At 36.0% G+C, this 15,062-nt stretch overlaps 1 protein-coding gene across 1 annotated transcript in view; it reads left to right on the top strand.

Moving 5' to 3' along the window:
• Positions 1-10,121, top strand: part of SPTLC1 (serine palmitoyltransferase long chain base subunit 1) — a 36,457-nt gene extending 26,336 nt beyond the window's left edge. The window contains exons 10-15 of the mRNA XM_074165866.1: positions 471-566; positions 897-993; positions 2,263-2,317; positions 6,688-6,805; positions 7,688-7,761; positions 8,213-10,121. Coding sequence (XP_074021967.1) covers positions 471-566; positions 897-993; positions 2,263-2,317; positions 6,688-6,805; positions 7,688-7,761; positions 8,213-8,306 — 534 coding nt within the window. The 3' untranslated portion in view covers positions 8,307-10,121. The remainder of the gene's footprint in view (positions 1-470; positions 567-896; positions 994-2,262; positions 2,318-6,687; positions 6,806-7,687; positions 7,762-8,212) is intronic.
• The last annotated feature ends 4,941 nt before the right edge of the window (positions 10,122-15,062 follow it).

Raw genomic sequence — 15,062 nt, 5'->3', positions numbered from 1 at the left:
CAAAAAATATGTTTGCAACTATTAAGTGAAATAAGACAGTTGTGTCTCTAAGGTTCAAACTCTGTTTTAACTAGACTTACGCTCAATTTTTATCATGTTCTAACTCCTGCTGAGTGCAGTTGGACTACTTACATTCTTAAAGGACACTGTCAGACTGACTGCTTTGAGGAACTGTTACCAGTATCTATATAATTGGTTTTTTCTGTTTGTTCTTCATATTGCAATGCCTGGAAAACAGTGGTCCTATGTAAACTATCTACAGATCTATAAATCTTAGTTTATAAAGTCCTTTTTTGTATTGCTTAAAATTGCTGTTTCGATTGTAGCTTCATTTTTTATATGTGCCAGTTTTCATCTTCTCTAGTATTCATGATAATATGAAACAAGATACACCTTTAATAGATTTGTTTTATAAATTGTTGTGACATAATCAAATGCATCTCTTAATAGCTTGTATATTTAACTGGCAGATTGATGATATAGATCTCATTAGTGCAAACATGGAAAATTCACTGGCTTCTATTGGAGGATTTTGCTGTGGAAGATCTTTTATTATTGACCATCAGGTAAGCCAGGTCTCATTTTGATATGGTGTGGCAACTTATTATTTACTTGAAAGTAATGAGTTTGTTACTAATATCAATTTGCAAATACTGTTATGTTATAAATTATTGTGCAACATTTGATTCCATATAGAAACTGTCTGGTTCTATGAAATGTTGTAGGTCAATTGGAGACCTACTTTTAAATCCTTTTATGAACCTGTAAGTGTGGAGGAGAGATTGTTTAAATGTATGTGGATTACCTTTTGAACATTGTCTATACTGCTACAAACAAAACCTTTTAAACATTGTCTATACCGCTACAAACAACTTCTTTTTCTTTTTCTCATACAGCGATTGTCTGGTCAAGGCTACTGCTTTTCTGCATCCCTGCCTCCTTTGTTAGCTGCTGCTGCTATTGAGGCTCTGAATATTATGGAAGATAATCCAGGTACTTAATTCAGGAAAATCTTATTCTTCAGTCTTTTTTCATCCAAAGCTAGTAACTCATACTTCTCCCAACCTTGATTCCTCACCCTTTAAGTCCTCTCTCTTTTTCAGCTAATTAATTTTGCATGCATGACTTTTTTCTTCATAAAATTTCCCATCCTGTTTTTTTTCTTCTTCAGCATTTCCTCCCCTTTTCTTATTCCAGCTGAAAATAAGTGAGTTAGTTGAGGCTAGGAGGGATAGAGATGGTTATCACTAAGCAAATAAGAAATTATTTTCTGCTTTACAGACTAGTGATATGTTTCTTCCTTGCAAACAAACTCCTTCAAGTCAAATGGAGGAAGGGAAGGTTAAAGAGAAACAAATAGGAGTGTATTTCCTCAGCCCTATCCTTTCCACTTACTGTACATAATTTTTTTTTACCTTCTCCAAGTAAGAATCCAGGCAAGAATCTCAGGAAAAGTCATGGTGTGCACACCTGCAATTTTGGCAGGCAGGAGTTTCTGCTGTGGGAGTTGGAGAATTCCTTGTTGCTGGAACCTAAGAAAGACTTGTTTGCTGGGGGAAGAGGGAGTGAGAGGCATATGAGAAGATAAAAATTGCCCAAATGTCTATGTAATTTTTTTTTAACCTTCATTAGTACCAACAGATTGGAGGACATCTTCAGAGGGATGCAGTATTTAATTTATCACAAATGAAATAAAAACTACTGGGTAGCCCATGCCTGGTCCTCCAAAGTTAAACAAAAGCAAGAAAAAAATTAAGAGTAAGTTATGAGACTGTAAGCTGTAGTGGAAGGTCAGCCTTTACCAAGGAAAAGAACCAAGGTTTGCAGATCCAGAAGTCAAGTTTCCTCTTTAAGAATCTGCAGTGAGGTGGTGAAAGGATCAAGGAGCAGAATCTGCATGGCTGTAGATATTTTATAGATATAAATAAGTTGGACCTGCCATTTCAGTCCCATTACTAAGTCTTTGTGTCGTCTTTTCCATATGATCATGCACCAGTGCAGCTGGAGTAATGAGATAAAGGGAAGTAATGCATTTGTCAGATCTTAAAAGCCTGTCATCTCCTGGCAGAAATGGGAATCAGGAACATTACTGAGGGGTAGTGAAGAGATTTAGTACTTTAATAGATGTGTGTGTCTTAGTTTTCCTTCCAAATGCTTTTTTTGGAAATTTTAGCCTTATAGAAATGTAAAGTAGAAATGGGATATCTAAGTCTTTCCTTTTTCTTTTTTGTCTTGGTTTTTTTTTTATGTGTGGATTTATAGACATTTTTCAGATTCTGCGGGCTAAATGCAAACGAATTCACAAAGCTTTACAGGGGTAAGTGTGTGTTTGGGGTTTTTTGGCTGTTGTTGATTTGACCATACCTTTATAATGCCAACTTTAAAGACCTCCTTGCCCAAATCTATTTCTGGTTTTACAGATGCCTAGACTGGAATATGTACACTAAATTATGTATGTATTAAAGGAAGAAAGTAATCCTTCTCTAACTGTCTCTGTTATGCTACAAAAAAGAGTCTCAAGTTCTTAAAATCCCTTTACAGGTATTGAAATGAGAGTATACCTTAATGCTACTGATGACATTTGCAAGCCTGTACACATTTAAGTCTTTAGGAGAGTGTGATAGACTGCAGTGGTATGAAATGTTGAATAAGTATTTTGAGAACAAACTGCAGGTAAAAGCGTTTGGGTTGTAGCTTAGCAGATAGTCTTTCAGACCATTCAACGCACCTTGCAGTCACCTTTAATACTATAGTGTTCTTATATATAAGACTTGAATGTTAAATAGTAATAGAATTATTCATTATTCTGGAGACACACAGAAAATTACTAGAATTTATCTGAAAAAAAAAAAAAAAAGGATTCTCGTTAAAATTTCCTAACACTATCCTGTTTCAAAAGATGGATATACTGAGTAGTTGCTTTTTTTCCTGACAGGTTTTGATACTAAAAAATATAGAAATTACTGTGAGTATTCAACCACTGTTAAATATACAGCATAGATATGTTAGCTGGTATTTTATAATTTATTTTCTTCAACAGTTTTCTGTTACATATTACAGAAATTAATAAAATCTAAGCACACACAAAATCTATAATGCGTGATTGATTGTACCAGCTGATTTTTGTGTAGTATTAGTGATTTAGTGATTCAGTGTGAGTTACTTGTTATTTCAAATAAGCAGTTTCCTGCTTAGCTGATTTTTTTTTTTGTTAGAGCTTTAGATTTTTCAGAATAATCCTACCATCAAATAATCCTTGTCTCCTTTGACTGTGTTCTGTTTCAACGTGGGTTTAAAATGCGTAGGCTTTCAGGTCAAAAATACCTAGATGCTTCTACAATTGAAATTAAAATTTTAGAGTAACCTGATTACTGTTAGCATCTCTTCTTTGCTAGTAATAGAATGTTATCATTGAGGTAAAAGAAGAATAATTGTAATATTCTTCTCTACCTGTCATTTTTAGGTGATAATTATAAATATGTTAAAAATACAAGGGAAAAAAAAAAGGAAGGAAAAATTGTCAATCTCTTACTTGTCAGTATTTGCTGCAAAACAGAAGCGAATAAGCCATAGCTGGTACTTTTCTATCCTGTGACTGATTCTACTTTTTCACTTAAATTCAGTGATTAGCATAGTCACAAATCAACAAGTAGGCAAAATGCCTGAGTGTCTGTAATGGGACTTTAGTATTTTTGCCTTATGGAAAACAGTGTGGTAATATAGAGGTCAAAAAAAATACGAACAGGAAATAGTTCTTCTAGGTCATACTGGGAAAGAACTTGAAAGATTTAACATCAGGGAATTGGGCATCCCTGTAACAGGAGAACTATGCTAACAGTTGCATAAAGCAATATCGGAGAGAAGATTTGAACCAATATTTGCAATAGTCCAGTGTGTTTTTCTTTTTTTAATTAGTAACCACACTAGAAAAAGTATGTGATGGTTTGAAGAGGAGACAGTTTGCAGAAGCTTTTTAAAAGTGTGATGTTAAATGCACTCGTATTCCCTGCTGAATCATGGCTGCTGCTTGACTCCAGTTCTTTGTGTTGGTCTCACTATGATAGAGTGGAACTAACTGTTGATTTAAAAGAGTATAAATGGTGGTAGAACTGTACACAAAGAAAATGGGAAAGATTACACAGCTTTTATCCTTTCTCATAATATACCAAATACAGTGAGAGGAACAAATTAAAGGTAAAGGAAGTCTTTCTTTTAGCCAAAGTGTAACTAGCCCGTGAAGTTTAGAACTTGATATAGAAGGACCAGTACATGATTACTGTGCCACAAAATGTTGGTCTTTCTTCCCCCACCATAGTCCATATAAATAGCAGTGTTGTAAGCAAAACTGACTGAAATGTTTGTGAAGTTCAGGACAGCCTGTCTACACAGGGTTCCCTACAGCCAAGACCCTGGTCCTGGCACTCAGTTCTGCAGCCCAGCCTTGTAGCTGGGGTGCAGAGAGCTCTGAGGAGAGAGCTCCCTGATCTTGATTGTCTATTCTGTCAAATTGTTGGAGTGATCTGTGGCATAGTTTTGGCCCAGGCCAAGTAGCGCTCTTTGAAAGGACTCCTGGATACAGTTCAAGAGTTGGTATGAGCCAGGAGCTGTTCCCAGTAGTCAGTTTCGATGTGATCACCCTGACGTGGAGATTTTAAATGTATGGATGTGAGTCATTCCATACCCATTCACCACAAGCCAGAAAACAGTGCAAAGCGTATTTAATTTACTAATATAGAACTAGCCTTAAAAGGAGTGTTGGAGGTCAGGAGGCTACTTTTATTCCTTTGTACTTCAAAATCGGATCTTCAGACATCTCTTTTTTTCTGTGAAGTTGTACATTTTTGTTTGAAAATGAAACTTGCCTGGCATTTCTTAGGAAACTGAATTCCAATTTCAGGAAGGTTACAGTGTGCAGGCAATGGATTCTCAAATTCTTGTTGAATCTTAATTTGGCAGAGGCTCAGAAAGACATAGTTAATACGTTACATGAAAGTTAAAGTGTTAACATTGGAAAACCTCACGTTAAACTCCTGGGTTTCTTCAAATAGTTGGGTAAGATGAATTATGTATGTAGTATGTAGTAGTTCAGTTTACTACAGCTGTGACTGACAGAAAATGTTTTAAGATGAAAATTGTCATCTCATCTTTTTTCATTTACTCTTTGGAGGGGGGCAGTTTATGATTATCTACTTCAAATAAAGAATTAGGTCTATTTTATAACTATAAGCTAATATTGTTTCTCTCTAAGCAAAACCCAAGTGTTTTAGTAGCTTGTCTTAAACTCTGTTCTCCAGAAAATGGATTTAAATTACAGTGAAACTCCATCTGACTTAAACTCCTATCTTCCCTATTTGTAAACACTAAGAAATTAGATCACTCCTAGGAAACGTAACTAAGAATGGCTATGTTATTTGGCTATACTGGTTTCCTGCATTGTAACTGGACCTTGGACTGCTTTTCCTTGTCCTTTATGTTATGCAGTGTTGTAGGCCTGATCCCTAGATATGTGAGGCAAATGCTGTGTGTGTGGTTCTGTATTAAAGAAATTGCCTGTGTTTGGTAATTTGCAAGTGAAGGTCAATGACACCAGAATGTTTGCAGTTTTGTGGCTGAAGAAAAATATCAGTTTGATTTGTGTTTCTGGAATGGACTGTGAATTGAAATAACATTGTTGAAATAAATCAAGATGCTTTCTGTGCTAGAGCATAATTTTATTTTTTTTGAGGTTACAATTGATTCAGTATGTTTGTAGTGCCAATTCAGTCTCATATAGGCTCCAGTTGTGGTGTTCATGGATTTAACATCTCTCTGCTCTGACTGGGTCTTGTACTTTTTGTAAAAATAGAAAACTTATTTGAAAAAGAGGGTATAACCTTCGAATGTGTGAGGCAAGCTTATCAAAGTCAGGAAATCAAAATTATTGCTGATGGTAGACATGCTTTTATGGGACCTGTTAATTTTGGAGACCAGAGGTCTTTCTTGTATATTGGATACAGTTTTTTGGTGGGGAATAACTCAGTCCTGAATATGATGATATGATGTGTCAGGACAGTGACAATCAAATGCCAATAATTCAATCAAATTCTAGGAACCTGATTAACAGCTGTCTCTACATACAGATGTGGGAGCAGTTCTAGTAGTACAACTAGTTTTAGAAGAGCTGCTGACTAAGTGGCAGATGATGATGTAAAGATTTTCTACAGGAAATAATTTAAAATCCAAAGTCTTGCCAGAAAAATAAACCTCATTTCTTCTTATCACATCAGTGGGTAAAAAGATTTATTATTACTTTTTTCTTTAATATAGACTCCAGAGACTTGACCTGGCTAGCTGTGTTTTTATCAGTAATGTACAGGCCTAACACTAACATTTCTCCTACATCTTCATAAGGATCCTGTCACAATTTCTGAATTGTTAATCCTTTTTGCAAAAGGAATAGTCACTATTGTTACACAACCTTGATGAAACTACGTTTAGTAAGCTCCTTACGAAAGACATTCACTTGATAAGTTTTGTTATCTTTACCTATTGCAAGCTAAAATGCACAGTTGTTTTGTCTGCATTAGTATTAGTAAAGTGAAATGTTCCTCTCTTTTCACTTGTCACCTAGAAAGAGGAAACAATACCTACAACTGTAACAGGTGTGTTCAAGTAGGATGTGCATTAAAGGTATTTTATTTGTTTTAGGATTTCTGGCTTAAAAGTAGTGGGAGAGTCTTTTTCTCCAGCATTGCACCTACAGTTGGAAGAGAGCTGTGGATCTCGAGAAGATGATGTGAAGTTACTCAAAAGAGTTGTGGATTATGTAAGTGACCCCATAGCAATTAAAATATGTCATTGCCTTTGAATATGAATAATGAATGAAGAGCATATGGGTAGGGAGGCTTGTTGGGTACCTTGTTGGAATGTCTTGCAGGAATGCTGCAAGAAACTCAGTTTCTTTGCTGACTACAGGGTTATATATTAAAGACCATATTCTAACCATTTCTTGATACAGATATTTAGGTCTGTAGCACTGGATAGAAATATATATTAGACCTTTTACTTCAGAAAATAATTATTTCCTGTTACATACTTCAAAACTTAAGTTAAATTTACATATAGAACTGTTGCTTAGAAAACTTTAATTATGTCTGTAAAAATAAAGGCTTTCATTTGACCAGGGTTCTGATTGTGTATTTTAACTATTTGACGTCTAGTTTTCTGTAATTTTGCTTGTTTGAGTCCATGAACTTGCTTTTTTCTGTGAAGAATCTCATCTTTTGTATGTAGTATTTTTTCCATCTTCAATACACATTGTTTCTCCCACATGAAGGAGGTGAAGGCTGATGAGGAAGTTTCATATTTCAGGTGGCAGGTAAACAGGACTGCACAACAAAAAGAAACTCTGAAGTTGATTTCCTTGAAAATATTCTTAAGTATCATTTAATAGCCTATTGAATACAGCATTTTTGTCTGATTACTTGGAGACGAAAGCTAAAGAAGCTTCACCCTAACCTCTTTTATGTGTTTATGCTGTATTAAAATTAGAGATAATTTTGCCCAACCTTTAAAACCTCCATTTAGGAGAGAACTTAGAGTTATCCTGACACCAAATTTGAAAGCTAGTTACATTTATTTGGTGATAAAAAGGATATGCTATCAGAAGTTCCCAGATTGATGACTGCTGTATTTTCTTTATTTGTAGTGCATGAATAGTGGTATTGCATTAACTCAGGCCCGCTATCTGGAGAAAGAAGAAAAGTGTCTTCCTTCACCAAGGTTAGTAGAAAGTCAATACATTATTTCATTTTGTTGCGTATGAACAATGGGGTTTGTTTTCATACAATGGGGTTTGTTCAGTAGACTGGATTGAATAGTTGGCCCTATAAAAAATGGAAAAGGCTCCATTTTTGAGGTGTATTTTCAGTGACTATGTGAATCTCAGTGATTAGCATGTTGCCCGTTATTGGGCACATTTCCACGACCTGCACTCCATGACCTGCACATCTGCAAGTAAAAAAGATAACAATCAAATTTCTGTGGTATGTATGGAGGAAAAAAAAGTAGTCTTACCATTTCTGTTTAGTATATGTCTTGTTTCTGGTTGAATTTTAATTCATAATAATTTCACTAGAGATAGTGATCTTAATGTGCTAAAATTAGTACAGGAAAAGTCTAAAACTGGCAAGGAGTAAAGTTTATTGTGTATGTTCTGGTTTTCTTTTTCTAGTATTCGAGTAGTGGTAACAGTGGAACAAACAGAACAAGAACTGGACAAAGCTGCATTACTTCTTAAGGAAGCTGCACAGTCTGTGTTGAATTAGACCGCTGTTTTGGATTACTGTTTCCCCAAATTATCAGATAGGTGCTTAACGCTGTATAGTGACTTCAGATATTCAAGTGCTTGCACTGGTGGCATTGAAACCTGACTGAGTAACAAGATGTTCCAGAACAGTACAAATGCAGTGAGGGGAAGAATGCTGAATTTTGGGACTGGTGAATGACACGGTGTACTTGCAATTCAAACTCTAGCATTTACTACCATTCCTTAAAATGGGATATCACTCTTGCATACAGGACTCTTTCGTAAGTTGCATCTTAAAAGGTTTTATTTCTTAACCCATAAACATTTTCAAAAAGATATATGAATATTCAGTTTTCCCCCAAAACATCTAAAAGGTATGGCTTTCTCTGCATGTTCCCAGAATGTAGGAACTTCAAATGAATTTCCAGGAATTGTTCCCCACTCCCCCTAAATGAAGATAGGCTGTTCCTAATGCTGCCAAAAGGGAGAAGATAACACATTAAGAGATAATTTTGTGCTGTATTATGAAATTTATTATTGAATTATAGGAGGCACTCCAGTTCTTTTTTGTTTATATTTTTCTCGAACCATTTTTGGAAGCCAGCTTTTAAGAATGCCTGGCCAGAGAATACCATCATCTAAACAGTAAATTCGTATTAAATATTTGCTTCCTGCATTTCATATGTGATTATGTGCATGTTTGATATTATGGGTGAGGGTTTTCATATTATTAACTTTTAAACATCTAAACTAAAACCTCTGAATTGTGAAACTGGTGTAATTCCATTATAGTATGGTTAGTCAGGAGGGCATTGCACCAGTCTTGAAGAGGAGTCCTAAGCAAAATGAAGAATGAACCAAGGTTTTGAAACAGCAACTAAATACTAGTTTTGAAGCACTAAAATGTTGTGTGCTAAGGTTTATCTCTAAACAGCTACACTTTAGAGGGGAAGACTCACAGATAGCTAATAAAAGTTTAGATGGTACAAATACTACTGAAATACAACTTAATACATGCACATAAAACCCCCATATAATTGGCTAGTAATAATTGGGTGTTATGCTGTCAGGATTTTCAGTGAGCAAAGATGGACATTACAGAGATGGACACACTACACCAATCATAGGAAACCGCTAAGGAAGAATGACAGTAAGCTATACCTTTTTATAAAATAAAAGTAGCTAGGTATTTCAGGATTTTGCTTTAAGAATGCCCATTTAAAAATTTTATATTCTGCCTGATCTGTGTCCTGGGTTATTTTGTGCTTATGTGCCTTTTTGGTTGCTGCTACAAGGACTACAAGACTATTTTTGAGAAACATCATTGTTTAAATAAAAAGTTAATCATGCTTGTTTAAGATTCTTATTTCTCATATAATTAGATTTTGTAGCGTGATCAACCATATTGTTGAATATTCTGCATCAGATGAGCATATTCTGTATTGCCTCTTTCAGTTCATAGTGACTGTCTCGGCACTGGCTTTCAGAGTTTCTCGCCTGTGTACATTCAGATAAACCAGCCAAAGTTAGGTTGTGTTGGGACACTTCTTTGATTGTTTCTTGACTATTTGAAATAATGGAATCATTATCTGTGCAATGTAGAGAAGCCTTCATCCCAATGTGAAAGAGTATTCCTATTTCACTAACATTTATGTCTTTCTCTATGAACTGTGAGTAAAAGCCTGTGAAAAGTGAACAATTTAAAAGAATAAAAATGTGGGGAAGGAAGCTAATGTCTGTTTTACAGGCTGGAACCAAAGTGCAGAACAATCAACCTTCTCAAGACCCTCGGAGATTGCGAGAAATGGAAATTAAAACTTACTTCTGTACTTTTATGGCTTGTGAGCCATTTTTGGTTTGATAGTTGCAACCTGAATATTCAAGTAAACTCAAGCCTTTGATGTAAAAGCTGAGAACAAAAGAGGTACTTGGATTCCAATGCAGCATAATAAATGGGTTTGGAGTTCAAGGTAAACCTGTAAAGGTAAGCAAATCACCAATTAGCATTGAAATACTAGGTTGCAGAATATATATTCACTTTTTGCATTTTGTTTTGGGTTGTCTGCAAATGTGAGGAATTTTTTTTGTTTCAGTTTTGAGAACTAGTAACAATTTTTAGATCTGTGGGTTTGTTTTGTTGGTTTTGTTTTTTGCTTTAAAATGAAGTGATAACACCTAAATTGGCAGGAAGCCAATTCCAAGTGGAATTTCTGGCAATTTCAAAGCTGTGGTTCTGATGAAACAAAAGTTCAAGTATGTTACAAAGAGATACTATGATCTGATTCATTTGGCAAACATACACAGAGTTAAAACATTGGTAAAACTTCCTTTGTCCATTGTTGTTGCTTACAAGAGTATAGAAAGGGCATTTAAATCAGAGTAAAGTGAACACCTTATGATTGATAGCAGGTGAAGTACTGTTATAATGTGTGTTTTACTGACAGGTTATGTACATGGTCTCTGTGAGAAATTAAACATGAGATGTAGGTGATGGAGAGAGATATGGCTGGTCAGTTTAAGCATGCCTGGCCCTCTTCATTTTGGCTTTTTTGATAAATAGCTCTGACGTGGCAAGCAGATGAAGGGAAGGACAGCTCTGGGGAAAAAGGTTGCTTGGGGTTAGGGAGACAGCAGGTGATTCTGGTTAAACTTTTGACACTGAAAAATCAGAAGCCTGTTAAGGTGCCTAAGTTCTGAGTGCTCTAGGCTGATAAATATATGAACAAGCCTGTTTTAGTTGTTTTGTGGTTATGTTTGGATGAGGCAGGACTTTTTCATCCATTTCTTCAGATGTGGGAGCTGGGCTGGGGGTCTTAAATGGGAAGCTATTCAGCAGGATACTGTGAGGTGAATCAAACACCTAAGGGCATTATCCCAAACTTCAAAGTTTCTATTGAAAATAAAAATCTGGATTTTTAATTCTAATTCAATTAATTTATGTATTTTGCCCTGCCAAGTATTTGGAATAGAGTTTCAGCCAAGTGGAAGCATCAGGATAAGAAATAGAGGTCAAAAATAAATGTTGTTAATTTTTTTTTTTTTTTCCTGAAGATTAGTGTCTGGTACCTGAAGGAATGCATTTTAACTATAGTAAGGTGGACATTTATTGAAATTGTCTGGATGAAAGCAATTGTTTCTGGGATGAGCAAGAAAGAATTTGTACTTTGAAGGTATTTTGGCTTAAAGAAACATGTCTACATGATATATTCTTTTTTTAAACAAAAATGTATTTTTCCTGAATATTTAAAAACAACTGATTGCTATTCAATTGTGTGGGTTCATTGTTTTTATAGGAAAACCTACAGATGCCTTTTTTGTTTATTATAGTAATTATTTTTTAATAGGAGGTGAAATGCATAAGTAGAGTATTAAGAAAGAAAGAGAGGTATTGCTGAATAACTTTGATTTTTTTTTTTTTCCACTTTTGAAATACGATCCCAGTCACTGTACAGAATGGCGTACTGTCTCCTTTCTGTCACTCCATATGGACTTTATTATTTTAAACAGGGTGATGGGAGTGTTGGCATTCACTGCTCTATGCAGTTGCTACCGCAAAAGTGTCTTGCATCTTAGGATGACTCAAGAAATCTACATAAGCTGTAGATGCTGCTTAAACAGGGGAAATACTTACAAATGCTTTGTGTTAGTTTTATGTTAAACTGTTTCAGTGTCCTAATAAAAGCAGGTGTCTAGATAACACTTTTTGTTTTGTTCTTATCTTTTTTGGCAGTTTTCGTGCTAATAAGACAATGTACTTACTCTGTCTTGCTGTTGATGGATTTTTCAAATTTTAGTTTCATGTCTAGTGTGTGCTAGGAAAATATGCATAATAATAATAAAAGTCACAAAAACTAATAAATCAGCTGAACTGCAGATCTGGAAGTATTTATGAAGGAAGGACAGTTGTCTGTATGACCAGTTTCTAATACTTAGGTAGCAAATACTTACGGAAAACTGCTGTTGCAAACTAGACACTGGGCCGGATACAGTTTTGCTGTGATTCAGTATAGAATTTCTGATGTATTGACAAACTTTTGAGTCCAAATGAAATGCGCCTCAGCTTTGGAAGATCTTGACAGAAGGAAATACTGCAATTTTGCCTACCATGTTATATGGATAAGATTTCTCTTTTTGCCCCTGTTGTTAGAGGTCTCACCACCTGACTTGCAAGTTCTTTAGAAAACTGAACTGCATTTTCTAACAGGGGATCCAGTGTTGTCGAAAACCGATAGATATGGGAGTCAGAGGAAAAAAAGTAGAATTGGAAATGTATAATCCACTGCTTAACTTATATTTGATGCAGGCCAAAAATTAGAACTTTTTGGATCATTACTAACAGAGATAGACATGATCATCCAACTCTACTCAGCACTTACCAGACTGCACTTGGAGTACTGTGTCCGGTTCTGGTGCCCACAATTCATGAAAGACAAGGACAGACTGGAGAAGGTCCAAAGGAGGGCCACAAAGATGGCCAACGGGCTGGAGAACCTGCCGTGTGAGGAAACATTGAAGCGTTCAGGTCTCTTCTCCCTGGAGAGGAGAAGGGTTGGAAGGGAACTCATCACAGTTTTCAACTACTTAAAGGGCATCTACAAAGAGTGCAGAGGCTCTCTCTTCACAAGTAGCCACATGGAGTAGAGAAGGGGCAATAGATACAAGTTATACTGGGAAAGGTTTCATCTTGACGTAAAGAAGTTTTTTACTGTGAGAAGAACAGTCACTGGAAAACAGCATTCCCAGGGGTTTGGTGGAGTCTCCATCACAGGATGTTTTCAAGGCACAACTGGACAGGGTGCTGGGTAATCTCATCTAGGCTCCTTTTCCTATGAAAGGTTGGACCAGGTGATCTTTCGAGATCCCTTCCAGTCTGGGCTGTTCTGTGATTCTGTAGCTCTACGATTATAATTCAAGACAGGAAGTGGCAATAATTTTTGGCGCTTGCACTATTCAAAATTGGGTTTCTTTTGGAGCAAGCCATTTGTTGGTTAGCTGGTTACCAAACAATGTCACAGTGGGTGTTGGGGGGAATGCAAGAGAAATACTTACTGTAATGTACTGAGTTTAAATTCTATGTTAAACTGATGCTAAAGAGAGATGATAAAAAAGGTGATGTAACACCTAGCACTTAATGATAGAAGTGGTTTTGACTTCCTATCACAATTTTTCAGTGGTTTGGACTTTTTCTGTTCTTTCACATAACCAGATAATGAAATGGTTGTTCTGTGCAGTTAATGGTTGAAAGACCAAATATTAACTTTTTTAACTTTGTCTAGGGTAATATTTTTTTATAAGCTACCTTCAGTTGTGTCTCTCATGTTGTACTGAGTAAAGTTTTGCCTTGGTGTCGATGGTGAACATGAACTTTAGTTACAGAATCTAAACATACCTATACCCCTTAAGTTTGTATGCAGCCTTTGGGTTTAAAATCTGGGAGTATTTAAGTGGCCTTTAAAGTAGCTGATATTACAGAATACTCAATGGTAACAAAATTCCTATTTGTGACTGTTGAGATAGTCTTTCACCAATAAAATATTCTATAGATCAATAGATCTAGTTTTGTTCCAGGCTTAGACTTCCATGATCAAGCTACCCAAAAAAATTATGGGTACAAACAATCAGCAATTGCAATGATAAATTTCCTGACTTTTTCATAGATAAAAACTACATGAAAAAAGGACATAGGCATGATCATATGCACATTGCTTTACTGAAATGTGCTGATTTTTGAACTTTCAATGAATTTTAAATACTTCCATTGCTTATACTTAAATTTCTGTCTTGAGAATAAGAATATTAAAATGTTTAAGGAATTTAAAAGACCAAAACTTTTACAGAAGTTGCTCTTTTTTTTTTTCCCCTTCATTTTCCCAGGGAGCCACCAAAAATAAACGCATTGTTAGTTGCTCAATAATGACTTAAGCCCTGAAAGTGTTTGGTATGCAGTAGGCCTCATTTTAGTGATTATGTCCACATTTCCTAGATGCAGATGCACGTTGCTGTTATCTGACTGCTGGGAGGCAAGGGATATGCAGCAAATTGCATTAAATTGGGGGTTTAATATGATGATACAAATGAATTGGATTTATTAGGTTATGATTCCAGTGAAAATGTAGTGAGTTAGTTTCAGTCTAGTTCCAGTACTCATCTGTTCCTTGGTGCATAGTGCTGGTGAATGCTGTGCAATTTACAATACATGCATATTTGAGTGTACTGGCTTTGGATGGGATAGAGTTAATTTTCTTACAGTAGGTAGTGTGGGGCTGTGTCTTGGATTTGTGCTGGAAACAGCATTGATAATACAGGGATGTTTTAGTTATTGCTGAGCAGTGCTTACACAGAGTTAGGGCCTCTTCTGCTTCTCACACTGGGCCCTCCAGTGAGTAGGCTGGAGGTGCATAAAAAGTTGGGAGGGGACACAGCTAGGACAGCTGAACCCAGCTGACCAAATTCCATGACATACGACGTCATGCTCAGTATATAAAGCTAGGGGAAGAAGAAGGAAGAGGGGATGTTAGGAATTATGCTGTTTGTCTTCCCAAGTAACCATTACATGTGCTGCTTTCCTGGAGATGGCTGAACACCTGCCTGACAATAGGAAGTGGAGAATGAATTCCTTGTTTTGCTTTGCTTGCATACATGGCTTTTGCTTTACCTATTAAATTGTCTTAACCTACGAGTTTTCTCACTTTTCCTCTTTAAATTCTCTCCCCTACCCCACTGTTGCAGGAGGTAAGAGGTGATGTGGGGCTTAGTTGCCAGCTGAGGTTTGAAG

Source organism: Numenius arquata, chromosome Z (genome assembly GCF_964106895.1).
Source record: "Numenius arquata chromosome Z, bNumArq3.hap1.1, whole genome shotgun sequence".
NCBI lineage: Eukaryota > Metazoa > Chordata > Aves > Charadriiformes > Scolopacidae > Numenius > Numenius arquata.
Note: the sequence above shows the minus strand (reverse complement) of the source record. Positions and strands in the feature narration are given on the sequence as shown.